The sequence below is a fragment of the Embiotoca jacksoni genome, unplaced genomic scaffold (genome assembly GCF_022577435.1).
Source record: "Embiotoca jacksoni isolate LCO1_2020_lvr unplaced genomic scaffold, fEmbJac1.0.p SCAF_11, whole genome shotgun sequence".
In the NCBI taxonomy this organism is placed as follows: domain Eukaryota; kingdom Metazoa; phylum Chordata; class Actinopteri; family Embiotocidae; genus Embiotoca; species Embiotoca jacksoni.
The window spans coordinates 9,278,906-9,302,961 of record NW_027185241.1 but is presented as its reverse complement, the minus strand read 5'-3'; the positions used below and the strand labels follow the sequence as shown (position 1 = coordinate 9,302,961).

Here is a 24,056-nt window from a genome sequence, read left to right as displayed (position 1 = left end):
AAGAATAATTTTTAAAAAAAAAGAGTCCCACAGAGATGAACTGACACAGATGTTTTATCAGAATTCACAAGGACGTGAAAGAAAAAAAAAAGATGGCACAATACAGAGGAGTGAACAGATATGAGAAGTGGTCTCATCACTCACAGCCGAATGACACTAACAGCTCTTACATGTGGTCAACTCTGAAGTTTCCACAAGCCAGTCGTTATCCTCCTCTGTCATGTTTTGGCCATTCAGAGAACAGGCGAGGTTCAGATGAAGCGTCAGAGCCGGCAGAGGTAGTCCACAGGGGTCATGTTCATGTTTCTAACCTGCCCAGGGGGCCTCATCGGTACTTTGTCACGGACATCCGCCCTTCGCTCTTTGATTTTTTTTTTCTCACTAACAGAAAAAGTCAACAATGAGCAGGTTGGAAAATTAAAGAGGAAGCATTTGGGAACATGCTGCATCTAACTGAATAAACATGAAGGAGGTCATTTCTGATTGAAATGTGCAACCAAATCACCAGGGTCAACTACACAGTGACTTCTTTTTAGCAGTGCTTCATGAAGGAACAACAAAAGAGGTGTCTGAACTCTGCAACTGAAAGCTGAAATGAATTTTCTTTAAACCACAAAAGTTGGATCCAAACTTTTGGTTTTGTGTCGACATCAATATTTGATACATATGAAACCAATTGGCTAATAAACCATTTATATGCTGGCTGAATTTCATCAACAGAAGTGCCACACATTTGAATGAGAGGATGAGGGAACACAAAGTTGAATAAAAATGAGACAGAAAAAAAGAGGAGGGGAAATTAGTTTTATGATCTGTAATATCCTGCCAGAACTTTTATTAGTCACTTAAGCATGTGTGACCTGCCCCCTCACAGCAGGCTGTTAAATGGTGGTGACCTTGGAGGGGGTGCTGTGGCCCTGTAGTATCCCAAAACATGCTGTCCTTGCCCCTCTTCAACCTTAACACATATGATCTTTGACCTCGCCGACATGGGGCAGATAAATTCACCAGCTGCCAAACGTGGCCTCAACTTCCACATTATCTGTGGCACACATTTGAGTTTGTTTACATGCTCTAAGTGTGTGAGTGTGAGAAGGTCATCAAGCAGAATCATCAATTAGCACAGTTTATATAAACACATGTGTTTGTAGATAGGTTTATGGAAAGGGAAGTGTTACAGGATTGATTAACAACATCCTCATGTTGTAAATTGAGGTATGAGGAAAGACTGCTGTTCGTTTATTGGTGCCGAGCGGTGCTGCTCTGCCGTGTACGTACCCCTGAGGATGTAATTCTGGTAGTTCTGATCGGCCTCATCTCCCACTTTTATCAAACATGTCAGTCCTTCGGCCACCACAAACTCGTGCACCAGGTCCTTGTCATCCTGGAGGGAGGAAACATATTCAAGATCCATCACAGACATACATGTTTATACATCATAGACGGAGTTGCAGACCATGCTGTAAGTCTATTTATTCATTTTTGGATAAATACTAAGAACCGCTGGACTTAGTTTGGGTTTCCACTACATAAATGTTCTCGTAAACATTTGAGTAGAGGAACGTTATCTACATATTATTCACTAATGGCTTAAGAGCAAGCAGCTCACACAACTCTTTCCACTACTTAACAAACATTTATATAATATATTTTTAAAATCAGGGGGCAACCCGATAGCCGAGTGGTTCGGGCACATACCACATGGGCACATATGCCACTGTCAAATAAATGCATGAATTAAAACTTCAAAATAATAAAATGATTAAAAAAAAAGATATAAATCTGTCCCAGAAAACGGTGAGATTATTTGTGTTTTTTATAATGTGATCAGTCTGTTTTATGCACACAGTGGTTAAAACTGCTTGTTATGCTTTCTGCAAGGTAGCAAATGTACATGTTACATGTCTTAATATATTATTAAGGAGTCATAAACAATTAGTTGTGAAAGGAACAGGTACTCGGACTCCTTCATGAACCCCCCTACAAAATCTTCAGCTCAGTGATAGCTACTGCAAATGCCTGCAGCTTGTTCAAATGGATTGCTGTAGCTTTGACCCCTCAACTCAATCCCACATTTTGTTCTTGACGACCAAACCACCTGCATCTCTCACAGCTGTCGCTGACTCTGTAATTTAAGGCCGAGCATGAAGTTGTCTGCAGGATTTAACATTTTCTGATCCACTCCACTGTTCAGATGGGATAGGGAGGAAGGCAGCAATAAACACGGTGGGGTGGTCAGGACTTCCTTTCTCCCAGGAGGAAGTCCAAGTACTTCCAGAATATCTTTAACGTGGATCTGTGATGGAGACTCCAGTCATTTGGCAAAGAGTCCAGATATACAGGAGTGCGCTAAAGCAAAAGAATGAACAGCAGCTCTGAAAGTCATACAGTATAGAAATGTAGAGAATTAATGCCAATATCAGGCAAGGTGGACATTGTTCAACAGAAGTTATGAATATTCACCACAACTGATACCTTACAGAGCCACTCAGTGTAAAAAGTGAGGTATTCTCATCTATTCTGGGCCTGCATCAATGTCTGTTGCTCTCTTTTCCATTTAACTGTCAGTTAACCCTCCCCCTCTGCGACCGACTGCCCGCGAGCCCAGCCCAGTGTGTGAAGTATGACCAGACCTGAACACTCCACAGCTGCCACGAAGGCAGACTCTCAGCAGCACAACTCTGCCTCAGGAAAACAGCGCTGTGTCCAAGTCAGAGTGTGCATGTGTGCACTGATGCACGTGTGCACGCCACAGATAGTTCCTGCACGCTAATGTGTGTACATGCACATTCAAAGCACCGAAAAGAGCATGGTAAGGGATACTTCAAGGGGAACTGCTGCCGTTTTACAAACACAAAACACAGCAGTTGACTGAATCTTGGGAGCTGCAGTTCTAACAAAGATGTTTTCAAAAGGCCAGCCAGATCTAAAATCAATAAGTAATTACCTGAAAAATCTGCTTAAGGGAAAAGAGGGCTCTCCGTAGCTCCCGTCCCGTTGAGTTGTAGAGTTTCTCTGCATGGAGAGAGAACAGATGAGAGTAGAAACATCAGTTGATGGTCACACAGGTGGTCTCTGATGTTACAAGACATTGAGGATGATTTTCAGGATGACTTTTCGGAAAAATAACTGGCATATACACTTTACTATTTTACATGCATCACACATGACGATTCCACGAACTACAATAATTCTAGAAAATCATTTCCTTGTTTCTTGCACATTTCACTGGAAGCACAGAGAAGAACAGTGAGAGCACAAGTACAGTAGAAACATCTGTAGAGTTAGTGAATAAAAGACGATTCCTGCTAAGAAAGCCTAATCTGTAGTTTACCATAATACAAAGTCATTACAGAAACATTAGCCAATAGCGACCACAATGGCTAAGAAACAATTTGTGCATTAATCAGTTATGGAAACTCTACAGAAAGAAGAGATATGATGGATGACACATGCCTATGATGATGGTGTACATTTCCTGCAACTACTCTGAGGATCCTTCACCCTGTGTGCAGACTGCAAAGTCTACCAGGGAGTGGCAGCGTTGAGCACAAATCCAGTAGCTCATTTGTCGCTGCTGTGTGAACTCTCTCTGACTCAGCAAAACCTGCCTGTTACTGCTGCAGATACAGCAGCATACAGTACAGTGAAATGCAGAGCAGTGCAGATCTCTCACTCTGCCTCTCTCCCTGCATTATCCTTTTATTCACTGTTTCACTGTGATGCACAAAAAGCTCGTTTTCTGTATTTCAGATGCTTTCTTGCTTGAAAGCATGATTGTACTGTATGTAAGGTCTAACGGAAGATTAGCATGTACACAAAAAGGCATGAACAGTCAATGAGGCACTTTATTTGTCTATTTGTGTATGAACAGCATTGAGGTAGAAAGTGTATACCCTAACATGCAACCGAGAGAGGGGAAAAAAAGAGCCGACACAACATTCATATGGTACATATTGCCTTGAATACACCCTTCATACACACACATACAAGTTCCAAGACTTTACAAACAGCTGCTCCTAAAACTATTGTGTGAGAAACACACACTGATGAGCGTGTACACTTGGCTGACAGGCTCCTATTCATTATTGTTGTTGCCCTCGTCAGCTGTAGAGTAAATCCCTTCAGCTGATGAACGGAGACGGAGACAGAGACAGGGTGTGTTGCTTGTCAGTTCTGTGGGCACACATGGGCTACTTCTAGACACCGCACCATGACAAAGTGAATACTCGTGGTCTCACGTCCTGGGGTGCCTTTTCATGACGCACAACAATTTGACAACATACATAAAACTTCACACGAACTGACAGCTAGCATACGATGGCTCACGGAGACAACAAACATGCAACATCATTAATCCCACCCTTTTGTGAAAAGAAAAAAAAAAATCAAAGAGAACATGTCAACAAAGTAGTTGTTAAAAAAAACATCAAAAATATATCTCAATCCTTGCATCTCTCTTAACAATCTTAAATATAAGTCAACCTCAGCACTCCCAGTTTAAAACGTGTTGCCATGTTCCAAGACTTGTCATTACAGGTAAACTCTACACATTTCATATTATTGCTGTTATCCACTCTATTACAGACAGACAAGACACTGGAGACGCAGCTGTAATGCAGACTACCTGGGACGAGGCCATATGTGGTTAAATGACTCTCATCTGAGGATGTTGTGTAGTGAAATCATACACTTCACAATCCAGTTCAAGCAGAGTTTCTTATCTTTGGAAGATGTCATGTTTCTAATTCATGACTCTGATGATATTTGTTATGAGCAGAGCCGAGCCTTAAATGTTTTGTGCATTCAGTACCTTACATGGCTCAGATTCCTGATGGGTACAGGAGTATTGGTCTTCTTACAGAGGAGTCCCAGCAAGTCACTGGCAACAACATCCATAAGAAATAAATCTCTACAAGTCCAGAGGTATTAAGTGGAGAAACATGTGATGTTGGCAATTTATGTCTTTCTAAATAACAGGAGGGAAATGTGACTCTGGCTCTTCAGTTTGGGCCCCCCGGCTCTGGACCTCCAGCCTGAGCAAATCAGGGTTGCCAAGTCTGCATCACCTTTTAAATCTCTTCTGACACATTTTTATTTATTTTATTTGCTCTTTTTTGATGACTGTTGTCATTGTGGTAACCTTGAAAGTCTACTGATAAAAAGGGTATGTAAATGAGTGATAAGTTCATTATTGTGAATCTGCCATTGGATCTCTAGTTGATTTCACATCATGTAGAAATGTAGCAAAGCTTTTTAACTACTGCAGTCTCCCCTGCAGGTCAAGGTAGGACCATATCCACTTCCCTGTACTTCAGGAAGATGACTCAGGAGTTTAGATTAGGGATATCAAAACAGACAAAGTCTCTGATCACTGAAGTGGAAAGACAGAGGGAGATAATTCTGGGTTACTCATCACACCTTCACCATAAAAAGCTAACTTGATTTGTGGTCCTACTTAACCCAGAAGTTTAAATCAATATGCTCTTTCTCTTCTGAAAGTCTTAACTGCAGTTCCACATGGACACCGAACGTTAATCAGTCAACAGATGAATTACACCCAACACTGCTGAACAGCCAGTGATGGCACTGCTCGGATCAGAGCACAGCACTAAGACAGTGATGCATTAGCACTGGGTTTGGATACATCCCTGTAGAATGATGTGTATATGTGTGTGTGTGTGTGTGTGTGCGTGTTTTTGTTTGTGAGTGTGTCGATCAGGCAGAGAAATTCTTCCATGCAGACTTCTACTGCTATTTGCACAAAGAGCTTATGCTGCTCTACTTAGCCGTCTAGTTTGGACTTCAATAAAACTGCCAGAAAGTTATTCCTGCCCAACACCAAATAAAACCAATCTACAGAAACAGACAGCTCCTTGCATTTCCCTGTCAGCTGTCCACACACCGATGCACTTCCAAGAGGCCCATCTCTAATGAGAAATAACTCAGAGGAGATTAGTTCCATACCATTTGGCACAGATATGCACCCAAAAGTAGGGACCCTCTGCATTTCCCTATTTAGGAAAAAACACGAGGACCTCATTTATTGAAATGTTTGTGAGGCCCGACTCATGTTATGTTCACATGAAACCCTGAAACTTTAAACCTAAACCTAGTAACAGTGGAACAAAGGAGGTAACACTTTGTGCACTGCAAAACGCACAAAGGCACATGAGATGCAATCTTTGACTGCATTTCAGCCATAATACAGCTACAAAAACAACGCAAACAAACTGCAGCAGCTGGGGTCTCCACACCCTGACCTTCTCATCAATTTCATACCTTTTACATGTCAACTTGTGTTTGCACCACAGAGCCATCCAAATCATGTTGCTAATTACTCCACCGAAACAAGACCACCTTGAAAATCGAAGGAATGATGAGTGCATAAGGACAACTCATTATTTCTGAGATCTTAACATGCACCTTGAGATTTTGCTGACAAGCACCAGGCAGTAGAATGACTCAACAGAGTGAAAGCGTTTGATTTGATGCCTCATATTGATGTACGATAGAGAACAGCTGTTTTCTCCTCTTAAAAATCCAATACACAGTCAAGTTTTCTCAGCTGAAATAGCTACAGGGATGTAATGGATTCATAATTATAACCATCACAAAAGTAATGGCGGAATTTCCAGAATCATCAGGAATGTGCTTGACTACCCAGAGTCGAGAAAACAAACTGCTGTGGTGGGTTTAGATATTCAGACAGACCAGGACCTTGCGGATGGTCCTACCGCTGCTGAGAGAAGGACTTTTAAAAGTGAAACAAAAAGTGAAGCCGCTTCAAGCATCTTATGACTGTCTGTGTCAGGGCCACCACATTCCAGTGATGCTGTTGTGTATGAGTCACAAGTCACTTTTTTTCTATTTATCTCCATATGCCAATCTCGACCTAAAACCAGTGCCCACCACTCACAACTAACAAAAAAAAAAAAAAAAAAAGGGACATTCTGTTCTCCAATAAAGCCATTAACCTTGCTCACTTTCCATCTACAAACACCTCTAACATACTCTGTTACTCATCTGTTCACATGGCTTTCTTTCCAGAAGGTGCTATAAAATGAGGAGGATGACTACCGCCGCTCATGCATGGCGCAGCAGGCGGAACACATAAACCATCTCCAAAGCACAGCCGGGAAACCCACAAAGACCCCACTGGGCAGGACAATCCCGCACACACCGGTGTAAATTCAACCATGTTTACCTTCGAGAGTGGATGTGTCAGACTAGAAGGAAGATCCTTAACATCGGATTGGTTTGTGTATATACATTTTCCTTACAATGTGTGATCAAATCCACAGCTTTATGTGGGATTAAGATTGAGACTAAGGTTGAGAAGGAAAAAGTACAATATGAAACCACAGTTTGCTGCCAGGCACGGAGGAAAGAGCGGAAAAAAGAAGAAGCTGAAAAATAGTTCTGTATATGGGCTAGTTAACTTAAACTTTACTGTGGACAATCTGGCCTTTCCTCATCATTATCTGTCACAACCACAACAATAGCATACTTATTTTGAACTAAAGTAGGTCATCAGTCTATCATCAACCACTTGATCTATTGTGTCGTGTGCTGCTATCATAGTTTCAGCTAGCAAGTTAACATAAGTAAACAACAAAAACTGAATTTGAGTGGAGGTACGGAACAGATAAGCTAAAATGTTGCACAATATCCAAACACTATCTAACCAAACATGGTAAGAGCCTCGTCTTGATTCAAAGTCATAATACCACCAATGCATTTGTTTTCTTTGACTTTGTGTGTGTGTGTGTGTGTGTGTGTGTGTGTGTGTGTGTGTGTGTGTGTGTGTGTGTGTGTGCGCGTGCGCTAATGTAATCAGATTGCAATGCAAGAAGATTTAGGGTTACATGATCATTGCTCTTGTTCCGGCTTCAGTTCTGCAATATTTGGTAGCATTGCTACAACTAGTGGTATCGCTTCATACAGCTCAGCCACTGCCACCGTTGTTGGAACGACAACGCTTGACTTCAACGTCAGCGCACTTGGTCCACCCTCAAGAGTGGCTGAGCCAAATGTCTGGTGATCAGGGTTTCCAGGCTATAATTACAGCAAAGACCGAAGCTGTGAGCAAAAGGTGGGCGGAGCCAGGCTAAGAATGACTAGAAGAATAGCAGAAATTATTGCAGTGCAACTCAAGTTGTCTGCCGAAAACAAACTCGGAAGCATTGCTCCTTGCATTGTAGAGCTGTTTTCAGATAATATCCTTGAAAAGGATCACACAATATTTTGATTTGAAAACAATGAACAGAATCAGTACACAAAGGTGAATCCATGTGAAGGCCACAAACTAACAAGCTATAATCTACATTATTCATATGGCAGCAGGCTCACAGGAATAACGGTTAGTTTGTGCTGCAAAGTCTGGGTCTGGTCAAAGCTTGACCTTCAGTCACAAGCCAGTGCCCTGCCCATGTCTGGATTTAGCCCTGTCCCCAGAGAGCCAGGAGCCTGTTCCTCTGGTCAGCAAAGGCCACAGACTCTGTGAGAGGTGAAGGCTGAGGTCAGGCAAACTGAAGCCATCTGGGAGAGTACAGGGCACCAGAATCGCCACATCACTTGGCTGCCATGTACAAGGATAAAGGGAACCCATCTTTCACTTCATCCCCTGGTATTTTCATGAGAAACCCTTAGAGTTTACAGTATGCATAATGACCCCTCTGCAGCCACCAAGCACAACAGAACAACAACATCAACACAGCTTCCTTCTCATTTTTTCCTTTTCTCCTTTCTCACTCTGTAAGGGAAACCTTGTGTTCGGAAATTTATGAAGAGAAAACGCAAGTAATTAAGGTGGAAGACCTCCCAACATGTGCAACAGATTGCAACATGCTACTTTTGTGGACTAGGGTTCCTTCCACTCCTTTTATCCCCTTCTTTGAACGAAAACATAAGGTGAATTATGGGTCAATAAAAGCAGATTATAGCACTCAGGTGGAAATCATTAAGCGGGAATGCAGGTAAAAATAGATCGATTTCAACATGTTTGGATTTTGTGTGCAACCGAACGGTGGATCAAAACAGTTATGTGGAAAATGTCCGTGCATGTGGGGGGGGTGTATAAAAATGAACATGCACTGCAAGAACAATCACACACACACACACACACACGCACACACACACGCACACACACACACACACACACACACACACACACACACACACACACACACACACACACACACACACACACGCACACACGCACACACACACTGACACAAGCAGTTTACAGAGCACACAGATGAATATAGACATTAATTAATTTCTTCCTGTTGCCTGGAGTTTATTCAAATGCTTTGGAAGTTGTGATAGAAGACATATGGTGACGATGGTTTAGATTAGAGTAAACTGAGTCGGGCCACACAGAATGAAGAAGCCTGTGTCACTGGCAGCATGCCTCACAGGAAGGCCGGCATGGACCCACGGGGCGTGAAACGACTAAGGCATGGAGGAAGATCAAAATCATCAAAATAGACAATAAATATCCACTTAATCTGCTGATGAGAAGAGAACTGGCAAACAATGCAGGACTGCAAGTGCTGTCATTGTGCTTGATTTGAAGTCATTCTTCAGATAAGTGCTATGAGACCTTTTATAAAAGATCTCACCAAGTCCACAATGAATTATGTCTGGTGTCTGGACACGTTCTTTCAAAAATGACAGCGCTAGAAACGTGCAAACAAACCATGCTAATTCATTCTGATTTGATTTCCTTCACAGATGTTGTACCTGGACTTCCTCTACACATTGTGCACGGGGCACAGTATCTCCAGCCTCATGGGAGCAGTGAGGAGATCAGGTTTCTGGGCTGTGACACTCTATCCTGGCAGAGCCATCTGATACCGAGGCATACCACAGCCAAGTTCCAATAAACACAAAACCTGGCCCGCAGAGCTCAACAGCACTCATTGTCCCATGATGGAAATGGGGAAATTGGATTGTTGTGTTTATTGATGTGTTTACATAAGGCTTTGAGTGGGAGTTTATGTTTTCATCAGTCACAATAATTCTTCTGAAAAGCCAGAAGTGGCATCTGTCTTGTAGAGCTTGGAGCAAAATCCTACTGTTTAGGTTCACGTCCCCTTTTCCTTTAGAGTTTGAACATGATCTGCATCAAACTTTAAGGGCACTGCAGGCTAATTAGTAAGTCTCTTCAATAAGGTGTATGCTAACGAACCATCAAGATACCATCTGAGGCTGTCAAACAGAAACAGAAGAGAAAAGTGAGGGTGGAATCTGCAGAATTCCAGACGAGGAGAAAGACATGACAGCAAAGCCAATGTGAAGACAGACACATCTTTCATTAGTGCCTGCCTGTCTAATGAGTCATTCCTTAGCTGCCAGGTGGAGTGACCCCCCGCCCCTTCTTCTCTCCACTTTTTTTGTAGTCCACCCTTTTACCTCCTCAGCAGGGGTTTCCCCACACTCACCACCACTGACACAGATACGTACTGGAGCGGAGAGCAGAGCAAAGGCGTGCATCCATTGAGCTGACCAGACAAAAGCCTGACACAGATATAAACTAGGAGATCAACAATTGAAGTGGGTCGCGTGGGGGGGGGGGGGGGGGGGGGGGGGTAACAAGGCCAGCTGTAGCACAGTTAAAACAAGCAATCGTAATGTTATATGGTAACCGCTGACGAAGCTGAAGCTGTTCATTAGCATTATCTCTGTCACTATTCTCCCATAATGATCTCAGCTTATAAAGTTGGCAGGAGGTTGGGTCGAGGCCGTTCCCCATGTGTTGTTTGGCAGCTGCTTCAGCCAAACAGCTTTTCTTACTGCAGTAAAATGTGTATGTAGGTGAAGGACCAGATGCCTAAAGGGTAAAATTTAACATCACAGTCCATATATTCACCAAATATCTTGGGATTTTTATCTTTTTATCCATAAAAAGAAAGGTCCACAAAGCCAAGTGCTTTTCTCAATTTAGACTTTATGATCCTGAAAAATCAAAACCGTTTCATTTTATGTACTGCAATTAAATGAGAACTTTAAAGTTAGGTTTTTTTCCCCTATAGTTGAGTTGGCAAATATTGTCACCAATGACCTTAGTGACTCTCCCCAAACCTACTTCACTCCCCTCTTGCTTCTCTCACTCCTCTTGGCCTCTCTACTCCGGACTTTCTCTGCTCCCTCCTATTCTTAACAACCTGACACGTGGGGAAATGCACCAGCGCAAACTCTGTCCAATAAACACAGTTGTGCTGAGACCACATCTATTTCAGACTCTGCTCTAGGAATAGGAAGCAAAACGATGTGGAGGCCAAACACATGTGTCACAGTGCACCATCTCATTTCCATACTGGCCACCCTGTGACTGACTTTTCTCAAATGGAAAGGAGATGTCAAAACACCTGGTTTCTGCACAAATGGAATCCATTGGTGTTTTACTGCCAGGGCCAAATGTGGTTCCTCTTGTTTCAGTGAGGAAGAGGAGAACCTTTGGCACATGTCCATCATTGGCTTCCGTAAGGACACAATCTAGTTAACCTGACATCCAGTCTAATAGGAGGAGGCCCTTGTCATCAGTGTCTTTCTCAGCCCTTAATGACCCTGCATAATTACTTCCACCATTCAGAGACAGACAGACGTTTAAAAACTTGATAGGGAAGAGGAAATAATCAGATGTTTAAAACGTATAAAACATGCATCTCCAAATTTGACTTTTTAGTTTTTTAGTTTTTTATTACATTGAAGGAATAAGTGTTGCTCTACTTCTTGAAAAATTCCCAATACCTTTCAGGTCAAATAAATCTAAAATCCTACTGGACACTAAGCTGAAAACAGAGATGTCTTTCTTAGCCCATGAAAAGTTGATCTTTAGGAGATACGTGACTTCCACAAAACTGTGCCTGACAACAGATAAAATGAGCTGCACAATGCATTATAGAGAATAATTATATGAGAGCCTGACTGAAACAGCCTGGCTCCATATTTTCTAGAATTACATAGAATTAATGTATGTATGTATGTATAATGTATGTATGAGTTAAACTGATTGCAAGGATATTTTAATGATGACTAGTGGTGCTTTTACAAACACAAAAAATAATCATCAGTAATGTGGATATAATGGCCCAGTGTGTAATAGCAGATAATAACAGTCTGGCAAGTTCAGAAAATGTATGTAATACAGCCTCTAAAACCAAGAAAAGACAACACTTATGCCATATCACGATATTACGGTATCCAAAATCTGAGACAATATCTAGTTCATCATAATGGTATCAATATATTGCCCAGCCCTACCTCGTCAGAACCAATTGAAACACAATGCTCCAAACACTACTCATTTCTTGGCTGAGTGAAGTGTATGCCATTATCTTTGATCCAGATCCACAATCAGACTAGCACATACGTTACCTACTTCACAATCATCAAACGAGTGAGTGCTTGAGGTTGTTGTTGTTTTTTTACAGTGTGTGTAATCTTTTCCTTTTAGATCTGGCCTTCAAAGTATTCACCATGAAAGGATTGCTAATGAATACATGGAAGAAGTGTAATGAGGAAAAAGCTTAATCAAAAACCCTGTTAAGCTTCTTGGCAGACATAAAATGGACCACAAATAGTTACAATGAGTATGTGGGCCTTGCATGAGTGCCCTGTCACGTCAGGTTGTTGCACCTTGGCACCGGCTTCGCTATGCCAAGCTGGGTGTGAAGTTGAACCAACTGTTGACAGGTGGTAGAGCTCAAGAAAAGGGTCAAGTCAGCACTATTACTGACACCCACATAGTCCAGATAGAATGGACTTATTTGAAAGGCATACTCTAATTAGAGAGGCATGACATTCATGCTTGTGGTAGAATTAGATTTGACATTATAAGTATTGAAAATTAGATGTAATTACGGTCAAATCTAACTTGTTTAACTGACACCAAATGTACTAAAACAGAACAGAGAGTTTCATCCTGAACTGTTAATTATCTCTGTTTTCAAGAAGGTGTTTTGTTTGGACAGATACGGCTTTATTCTGAGGTGCCATTGAAATGAATATAATCCATGCTTGGCACAGACAGTCAAAGGAGTCAAAGACCTGTTTTGTCCTCTGGGCCTAACCTGCTTGCCCAACTGAAACAAATTCACAATCAACATGACTGACTGCTTTCTCTTCAAAATCCTACTTAACAATGCCAAACGACTGATGTGTTCGCTGTTCTGTTCCTCATGGATCATATCAGAAAGTTCCCACTCATGTTCGTGCTGGCAGATAAGGATTAAATATTTGCTTGGCAAGCCAAATAAGTATGGTCAGCGACTGGCGTGATTCATGTTTTTTTCCCCTTATTTTCTTTTCTTGTGGGCCTACTTTAAATGTCTTTTTACTGGCTGTCTTGAACTTTTTCTCAACATCTACTCCTGGCATGAGATATGTGAATAGTGTTGCAGTTTGACATGGTTATTTGGCTCTATGATATAAAGCACGAATGCTTTCAGAGAATTATTTTAGTTACCAAATCCAAGTTTCTTGCTGTGGTAAAGCAATACAAAAAATGTAGCGACGCCTCAAATTCGAGAATGTTGTCCTCCCTGTCACCTTGGTGATGAGGGTCAACTGTCATTTTTCTTCGGAGTCACTGGGTCTCATCGTAACCTCTGACATGTTTGGACTGGTCTGAATAAATATGGTGATACAGTACCCTGAATCACAGACCACATCATGGCCTGTCTGAGAGAGAAACGGTAACTGCAGCTCAAATCCAACAAACTCTGACACACTCATGCACCCAGCAGACATTAATGCATATTATGATGAAACAAGATACCGAGGGATGCCACAAGTTTGAGATAAATTGCAAAATATGCCACTGATAGATATGAATGCCCTATGTCATGTCATTTTACCCAGAAAAAATCCACAGCAAAAATCCACAAGAGATAGTCCAGTATATTGCAGTGGGCTCCTTCTCTACATTTTTCAGCAATGTGCTGGGCCTCTTCCTCATCATTCATCTGTCATATGTGAGGATATATCTACTGCATTTCCCAATAAATGCTATTTGACTATGTGAAGGGAAATAAGCCCCTTCTACCATGCATAATCCTTAATGAATGAATTTAACCATGACCTGCAGTGTTGGCTTCAGCCTGCAGTAATGTTGATGAAACAGTTCAGAGAAAATGGCTCTAAAAGCAATAATTTCCAAAATTAACTAAACAATGAGTCAGCAAATATTTAGGGACCTTTTTTTTTTTTTCACAAATTGCAAATCAGACAAGCAAGGGAAACCTTGAACTAAAAAACAACAGCCAAGCTGCATTCAAAACAAGAGATGGAGAAAAGTCACGGCCACAGTGTCAATGAGACGGGAGAAAGTCTATTTTATCTGCAACTGCTCCCCACTTTGAAGAGGGGCATACCTGCCTTTCAGCAAACGTGCCCTAGCAATATAAATCACACTCTACAGATTTTAGAAACCCACCATTAGGAGCCAGTCGTGCATCTCTGGAGTCTGACAGCGTCAAGGTGGAGAGGGATTGGCTGGCACGCCTAAAGCACCCTCAGTTTCTGATAGGATAAAAAGGAGTTCTGGCTCGCAGCACTACAGAGGATCAGCCGTCTTTTGGCAAGAAAGAATGTGAAGTGTTCTCTTACCTTATTTAGCCAAAGCCAGACATCATATCACAGAGCGTGCAATGGGAGAAACAAAGGGAGCAATACAGCCAAGATTATGATCCTAAACTATGAAAAAAACAATGTCAACACCACATACCTTGAAGAAATATAAAGATATTTGTGATATGAGGATGACAAGAGGTGTGCACAACCCAACACTCACGTTATTTTCAGGAGGACCCGCGTGCCGTGGGAGAAGAGTCTCCGTAACATTTAGTTTTTGGTAAGGGGATGGGGATGGGGTGGATATATATATCACAGCTCTTGTTTAAATAAGTGGTATCTATTGAAACGCTGATTCGAGATTAGCCTGATCTGCAACTAAATTTATGAATCTGACAAACATGACAAGACACAGAATGAGTGGTTTAGCTTGGCCACTCTTTTATTCCTCAGCTAAGGATGGAGGAGATTTGATTCCAACACTAAAACAACCTCGTTCACAGTACGGACACTCTGATATACACCTTTTATTATCTTTTTACTGTATTGTGTCCAATGATGCCAATTTTCTATTATCTCCAAACAAAACCAGACCTTTACTTGTATAAGTCTTTGTGTGTGTGTATGTGTGTGTGTGTGTGTGTGTGTGTGTGTGTGTGTGTGTGTGTGTGTGCGTGCGTGCGTGTGTGCGTGCGTGCGTGCGTGTGTGTTGTTTGCAGATGAATCAGTGTTTGTGTGTCTCTCAGGATGACAGAGATAAGAGATTCCTGGCAGTCTTTTAAAAAGCAAAGTCTTGACATATTGGACGGGGAACTAAACATGTTACCGTAAATTAAATGAAGAGAACCTGTTCAATTAAAAGTCAAACAGAACTGCAAATTAGATTTATTCTTCCTTCTAAACATCCACATTTAGTGATATATTTTTTTGTAGTTTATGGGTAATCTGTGTGGAGTGGGTGTCTTTACCATCCTAACCCCTAGAGGTCTCTGTCTATTTTTTTTGTTTTCCCAAGCTTCACTGTGTCAGCATGAGAAGTAGAGTTAACAGGTTTAACCATCCCAACAAGACGGGAGGCCGGTGTAATAAAGCCAGAGGAAAAAACAGGAGAGAAGGACTTTGCTCTCTGCGCTGCAGGGGGTGAGATTTACACATGGCTGCATCCAATCCATGGAGACATAAATATGAGGAAAAGCTCTTGTGTAATTTTGGTCAGTAACATTGGGGTTTTGGTATTTCATCCACTTGCCCCCAAATTGTTACAGATTAAGTATATTGGTGTCATCTTGTCTGCATTGGCAATACATAGGTTTTATAGGCTGCATTTTTAATATTTATCTAAATATATCCTGACTGACAAATTTGAAAAATCTAAGTCGATGAAGTAATAATCTTTACAGTACTAATATGCTGACTTCAATTTCGGTTTTAAGAAAAAGAAAATGACATGCATTTTAGTGGGGGAGAGTGTAACCCAGGTTGTTTTCTGTAGCTACACTTTGCAGATTTCCCCGATATGCTAAAGATGTTCTAATGTACGAGACAAGACTTACTTCTGTGTAATGAAATGCTTAAAATGAAAACTTGGTACTACCTTTTTATGAAACAATGGTACCACCGTTTGGTGCCATAAAAGTTTGGTGCCCGGCCCTACATCAGATACTTTTAAAACCACTGCAAAACCCTCCTGATTGTATTGTTGCAAGAAGCGTAAGGAGTGTTCCCAGAACAAGTTCACTGAACACCAGTTGTTTAGGAAAGAAATAATTTGGATAAGATAACCAAGAAAAGCTGCTTGGTTTAGACTCTCCTTCATAATACATGACCACACATACCTGTGCGGTATGGTTTGCATGAAGCTGTGGGTGTTCTGCAGGGTGTAGCCTGATGCTTCACAGTTGGGAGATTAGTTTTTTGCCTCGCTGGGCTGTTGTACAGAGGCCATGACAGATTGTAAATCTTAAAACCTCCCCTCGTTTGTCTTTCATCTTGACCAACTGCAATGTACCCATGGAATCAACCAGATTTTACAACCAAATCTTGAAAAAAATATCAATGAGTTCACATGGTCTTCATATACGCTGTTCCATCTATCCCCACATCGCCTAAATATGCAATAATGCCGTGTTTGGGGGGGGGGGGGGTGGCACCAGCCCTGCACGATCACACTGTAACAAGTTTAGATACCTTAGCCTAACACCGTGGTACTAGATTCAGGCCGTTTGATGTTTTCACATTAGGCAATTTCATTCCTCTGGTACGCCCTCCAACTTCCATCCTGTCTTGACCGGGTGCCAGTTTCACCAAAATCTTTTCATGCACACCTGGTAGTGGTTATGGCTCAATCGCAGCGTAAAGCTCCCGAGTCCTGCTGCAGAAGAAAGGAAGAACTTCACAGAAACACTGCTCTTATTAACACATATATGCTTTATACTGTGTTTCATAGTGGAGTAAGAAGGGTGTAAGTGAATGCACTTGACACTTTTATTGAGGTACATGTGTTTTTTTTTATAGAGCAGTTGGACCAAAGATAATTGCAGGAAAATGTAGAAGGTCTAACTCTGTCTAAGTCTGACAGTATCATGTAATGCAGGAATGTAGATCTATTTTCTTTTGACTTTTTACAGACCTTCATGTTAATAGTAAACCTAAAAATAGCTTTGATCTGCATTCAGAGGTATTTTTGTGACAGGACTGAACAGGAGGAGCTCATTATAGAGCGAGGGTGAGGTTCCAATATTTTACCACACCTGCTGAGGAGAGTTGAAGCACTTTGGATGGAGCTGGGATCGGATTGTGCGGGGCTGCACCTTCAATCACCTGCTGCACAGGCTTAATGGATGGTTTAATTTCACAGATTTAGATCCAGCTTCACAGTTCAAGAGATGTGAAATATGTTTTTTTGCTGATTCCAGTAACCTCCTCCACCATGTAAGACACGTACGCGTATCAGCACGTACAATAGAAACTGGTATGAAAACAACTTCAGGATCCTAGTATTTAATCTCTACAAATGTGCTCATGTTCTTTACAAACCCTTGCAGTTTCCAAGGCTGCAGTGGGTGTCTGACTGGACGATGCTGTGATCTGGTTCAGATAAATGTGGAACTTAGGAAATGCTGGACTAAACCAGCTGGATTCCATAAAGGCTTCAAAAATGGCCTTTGCACTCTTTACAAGGCTCGGGCTTTAACTAGCAGACAACATAACATCTATACATTATAAATATTACATGATTAGAAAGAGGAGAGGTTAGATAAGCAGAGCACAATATACCACACAATTACAGACATACAAACACAAGCTGTGTTTGGACTGAGAACAATGGCGGCCTGTGAATGAACGCTGTGATCTGCATACGATTGAAGTATGGAGAGGAAGAAAGAGCACTTTTCGCTCAATGACTAAAACAAACATTGAAACAGTCCTAATGGCATCCAGAGGGAGAAACAGACATGTTTGTTTACAGTGTTAGGGTAAAGGCTGTACTTTTTCATTTGGTCTCCTTTGAGTGGACTGATGATATGTTTGATCATTGCGTGGGCTGGATAAGGTTGTTTTTTTTATATATGTATATATTATTACTTTCCTACTTGCTCCGTGGTTGGACAAAGATGTTGTCTGACAGCTGTATGAGAGTTTAAGACATAACCACCAGCCAACACAAGTTGAACACTAGCGGATGTTAAAATTAGTGTCAAAACGATTTTGAACTTGTCTTAATGACATTATCACATCTATTAGTACTTGTCGTACTTAAAAGCAGATGTGCAAGATGGTGGGTTTTTTTGTTCTTTTTTCTGATGACATTTTTTGTAGTAAGCAATCACTGCTGCGGTGTTGAGACTTCATAACCGACCCAGTTTTACTTTTATTGATAAGTTCCAAAAAACTATTATTTCACATGGGCAGACAGCCTTCCTGTGACGATCTGGAGTTGCCTTAACTTGCCTTTAACTTCATCTGTGAATCAGAGCTTACAAAAAACAACCAAACAGTGTTTGTGCGAGCTCATGATCTTTGTTTATGTTTACACGCACACGGACGGTTGGCCTGCTCTACAATCTGGCCACATAAAACACAATACAGAACAGAACAAAGCTATCATCGAACGCTCCAAGAAAAAGTTGCTAATCCAAAAGAAAACAACCAAATTAGCATTGGTTAATACATTTCAGACTGCAGTAGACCGGAGGACAGATTTGATATAGATGTTTCAATTCTTTTTACATTTAAAGAGAATCCAAAAGTCAAACGTATCTTCTTGCTTTGAACTATGACATGCATGTGTCACCAATATATCCACAATTAACAACCTAAAAGCATCTGGCACTAATTCAAATACGCTCAGCACACAGGAGGAGCAGATCCATGACAACTGCTTTTTTTGCTTCAAAAACTGACCTTTGACTCCCTGATATCAACATCTCCTGGAGCTGGGCGGCCTCATCGAGAGCTAATTGTCTCACACAATGTTTGAGGATCCACAGGGGGGGAACCACATTTTAAATGCAACAGATGTGTTACCCGTCATAAATGAGTTCTTCCAAACCACATCTTATTCTCCATATTGTAAAAGATTGATTGACAGAGCTTTGAGTGAGACAGTCAGGGTGTTTCATCAGGAGAGATCTCAACAAATCTTGTTTTGATTTTTGATTTGATGCATAGTGTAAATAATCAGACCTTATTCTGGAAAAATGTGTTCTGCAGCTCCCTGAGCACAACATCGTGTCAGCAGATTGGTCTCTAATTTAGAAACAATTCAGGTGTTAAGTATAGCCGTATTTACAAAGGTCACACACTTAAAATCTGATCTGAAACTGGAGAAGGGCCGGGGGCATTCATCAGACTGCTGGGTCTTCAGACACATTCTGGCTATTTCCATATAGTCCGAATGCAATAAACGGCTGTGAACCATGTACTGAATTAAAACTTCAATTGTAACATTGTGTGCACTGAATACCCTCCCACATCACCACAGCTAACCTTTGACCCAGATCATTTGTTGTTGTTGTTTTGGTTTTTTTTAAATGATTTGATCTAATGTTAACACAGCTACTTGAAGCAGAACAGAAGAACATCTCTACATCTCAGACTTTCTCTAGAAGAGGTGTTTATATAAATATCAAGAAAACTGTCTCCCCTGCTGTCCATGTCAAAATGTGTACAATTGCAGCAGAGTGAACACTTTGTGTTTGCATTGCGGGAGAGCAAGTCTGTACTTAGCATGTTGTTTTTAGCTTGTCTTAATGTCTTCCATGTCCGGGCCCATTTGTCTCTGGGCTGACTGGGCCACATCAGTGGGGAACATGGAGGAGAAAAGTGAAGCCTGCATGTGTGTGATGTGTGTGACAGCTGCAGGCCCGGTTCACAGAACCACTGTGGCCCACTCTGTCACACCAGCCAACAAACACTCAACTGTAATTAGCGTATCCAGGGTGAGATTTCTGTTTCAACGGGCTTGCGCTTGCGCATAAGTCTTGAATATGTATTTAGTTAACACAAATATGAATGCAAACATACGCAGTGAATAGCAGGAAATAATCTTTTGAAAGTTGTGAATGTTACAAAAGATATAACAAATTAAAAAGCAAAAGCTATAACTCAGAAAACACGAGAGGGAATGACGTGTGGTTGAGGTGGTGATGACAAAGTAAACTGGAAGAGCTCACTGAGGTTTTAGGTGTATGATATCAGTTTTTTTGACAGTGAGGTTTGACTAAGTCCTCCACTGTTTATCCAAACTGTCAAGCAGATGGCTGGTACGAGTAAATGCCTGATCCCTGGACCTCAAACTATTCACTTGCCTGCTGCTCTGTCTTCCGTTTACTGATAGTGGGGAATAAATCTGCAAACCTTCATGGACAAACTCTCCCTATAGATAAGCAGAGTATGTTAAATTAAAAAAAAAAATTAAAAATCTATTTTTTTAAAAATTAGACCATGGCATGAGCTCTATTGATTTATAGCAGAAAGACTTAAGGGCTCGATCCCAACCAAGTCTGACTGATGCCTTCTTCTGTAGAGCTTGTGTGTGTGTGGGTCTCCTTTGGGAGCAGATGTATGGGTCACATCAATGGGAAATGCCAAACTACTCACTCACAGGTGTGATTGGGGGCGTAACTCTGTCTTTGTGTTGATGTATAAAAAAAAAAAGTGCAATACAGCAAAACACTGAGGTTGCTGGTCCCTCATATACACAGACAGACAGAGTTACACCCCCAATCACACCTGTGAGTGAGTAGTTTGGCATTTCCTATTGATCTGACCCATACATCTGCTCCCAAAGGAGACCCACACAAATGCAACACACAAACTCTACAGAAGAAGGCATCAGTCAGACTTGGTTGGGATCGAGCCCTTAAGTCTTTCTGCTATAAATCAATAGAGCTCATGCCATGGTCTAATTTAAAAAACAACAACCTGCAAAGTACCTTTTTTTTGTAGGTATAATCAATATTAATTACTAATAACAGCTGGGAATTTAGTGTTAGACAGAAAACTATCGTAAGCATGAATTAAACACAATAATAAATGTCTGAGTGATGAGTCAGATCAACCCCAACTGTAATTTTGATCATAAACTCTTCAACATGAGCTTAACACTGAGATACTGTCACAGTCTTGTCTGTACAAACTTTGGATGGAAATAACTGTATAGTGGTTGTTTGAACATTTGGAAATTATAACCACAGAAATAAACTTAATCACACCTTCTAACATGATGTGAATGCGACATAGCAACCGAACCATGCACTGCCTCAGAAAAAGTCATCGACAAAACAAAACAATATCCTGCCGGGGTCATCCAGTCTGTTCTACAGTGGCAAAGAGTGAAGAAGTCCAGTCGACTTGCCTGCCCTGTCACACTTGTGTGACGGCCCCTTGTGACAAAACAATAGAACATTAGATAATGACAGGGAAAACATGAGTATAATCATGAAAGAGTAAAGTTATATATTTGTTTGACAAGATTATATTGTTTGAAAGAATATCCAAGAGAAAATGACAGAACTCTTCAGTGGATGGAAACATACCAAGTATGTCCACCCCAGAATTTTGTGACCACAACAAAACAAATAATAAAATGTAAAAAAAATAACAAAAAATAACATCATATTCATTACATTGTATTGACATGTTCAAAACCCAAAATAAGAGCATTAAACTCCCATGGAGCTAAGAAAACAGACATGTGAATTCACTTTGTGTTGATACAATTGTTAAAGGCTGTGCTGGCTGGCAAAACTTTGTACCACACAGTTCTTGGCTGTAGAGCTACAGGCATGTTTGCCACTCAAAGTGTTTGACAGCAGTTATGTCTTCAAATTTCTGGCTGTTATCTTTTGAAAACACATATAATTTCAGACTTTGAATGTTTCAGAAATGAGATATTTGAAGTCCGATTTTTAGTTGCTATGCAGTGTGTGGAATCAGAGGTGGTGTCCCATTTTCTACCCTGTGGACACCACGAACATTTCCTGACAGCTGTGTTAGTTCATATGACTAAAGCAAGATAAAGGTCTCTTATAATACTGTGAGCCATGGGACATAATCATCTGATTCTTCTGACCCATATTTTTCTGTTATTGCATTGTTGTGTCCCTACAGTGAAATGTAGGGATGGGGGGGAATTACTTTCCGTCTGCTCATGCATCCAAATCTGACCAGATGGATGAGTTGTGGCCACACGTAGACCTCGGGTTACATTTTAAACTATTAGAGCAGCCTTTAACCAATCGGCATTGACCACTCATTCAGCTGTAAACAACACTCACCCTATATCTTATATTGTTGCTGTTGTCAAGGAGATGACCTATTGACTGGGGCACATACAATTTGAATCACCATATTTGAAGGATGTTACCTTTGAAGTAAGTGAATTATAGTGATGGACGTTGATACGAAAGGTCGACGCATGTAGAATGCCAATTAGCAGTGTAGAGGATTAAGAGGATTGATAACCACCACTACAATATGTGAGCCTTCAAAGCAATTTAACTTGAGAACCAGAGAGTGTGACCAAAATAGACATCACTCACCAAACTTCTTAAGTTATTTAATGTGGCCTGAAGAATGGTCTAAAAAAAACACAGACGTCATGAGTCAAACGTGTATAAGCACTCTAAGTCAGAAAAGTAGAGATGAAAATTTAATATGATAGTTGCTTAAAAATACACAGCAGTCTACAATTTGCAGTTTCCAAACAAAAAATGTCATCAACTTCACATAGATGATATTTACAGCTGTACTGCCATTTGAAAATCACTCACTCCAGGCCTATGTCCAAGATTAACATGCAATGACGTATATTCTGGCACCAAAAGAATCCTGGAAAAAGTAATATAGTGTGAGAAGTTTTCACCCTTCCCCTACGTGGTGGATCTGTAGACATCTCATGCCAGGCATTTGCTCTAATGTTCATAGCAGTGTAACCACCAAGAAATATGAAGCTTTTTTTTTTTTTTTTTAACAGGACCAGGTGCACCTTTTGATGCATTGTTCATTTGTAAGAGAGGGCAAAGCCCCCATACACACAGCTAAGCAAATTCAAGTGCAGTTTCATGAACACCAGGATGAATTCCAACACCTTCACGGTCAAATCTCCTCATGCACACGGCTCAGTACTTGTATTACGGCATTCCGTGGAGACCTGAAGCTGGTAGAAAGGCTGAAAATGGTTCTAGTTCTTTGGTAATCAATATGTTTTTGTTTTTTTTATTGTTGTTGTTGTTGTTGTTATTGTTGTTGTTCTCTTCCAGTGATATCAAGGGTTAAAGCAATCCATGGACCAATAACCAAATTACCATATGTAGACATTATGCCAAATTAAGTTGTCTTCACTGCTTTCCCCAGTTCTTTTTTTTTTCTGAACTTTACTGAGCATGACAAAAAAATTCTCAGACATCCCGTAAAGCTATCAACCTGATTTCCCCTTATGTCACAAGTTAATGGTGGAATACTGCAGCAGAGCACATTCACATACTGAGAAAACACCACCCCGCTTGCAGCATGAACAGCCGTGTAAGCAACTCTGTACTGCCTCCTTGCAAAGGTAAAAGTGGAGACTGATGCTATGTTACATAATACTGAGAATGAAAGAAGAGTGGGCCACGAACAAACTGCTTAGATAATATCAAGTATGAAAAAGTGCCTTGTCATTTGGTACCAAATTTTGATTCCTTAGGAGTAAATCAGTGTCAGTGAGCCAATACAATGTTTCCTAAAGGGTCTTCTTGGGTGGCAAATCCAGATAAGTTAAGACTTATTTGAAACGCATCCATTTTTGACCACAAACCTGTCACCCCCTTTAACATGCATGGAAACAAAAGACTTGTAAATTAATTTTCTTTCTTGTAAAATGGATTCTATAAAATCATTATTGGTAACTGTATCGAACATCTTTGAACAATACCCAGGCCTACAGGAGAGAGAGATTTTTTTACAAGTGATCATATGTATGTGACAATATA

General features: G+C 40.9%; 1 protein-coding gene across 4 annotated transcripts in view; it reads right to left on the bottom strand.

The window, feature by feature from the left end:
- fhod3b (formin homology 2 domain containing 3b) overlaps positions 1-24,056 on the bottom strand; it is an 85,455-nt gene that overhangs the window by 30,681 nt on the left and 30,718 nt on the right. For all 4 annotated transcript variants that reach the window (XM_069142993.1, XM_069142994.1, XM_069142995.1 and 1 more), the window contains exons 4-5: positions 2,948-3,015; positions 1,279-1,384 (exon numbers count right to left, since the gene is read on the bottom strand). In XM_069142993.1, coding sequence (XP_068999094.1) covers positions 1,279-1,384; positions 2,948-3,015 — 174 coding nt within the window. The remainder of the gene's footprint in view (positions 1-1,278; positions 1,385-2,947; positions 3,016-24,056) is intronic.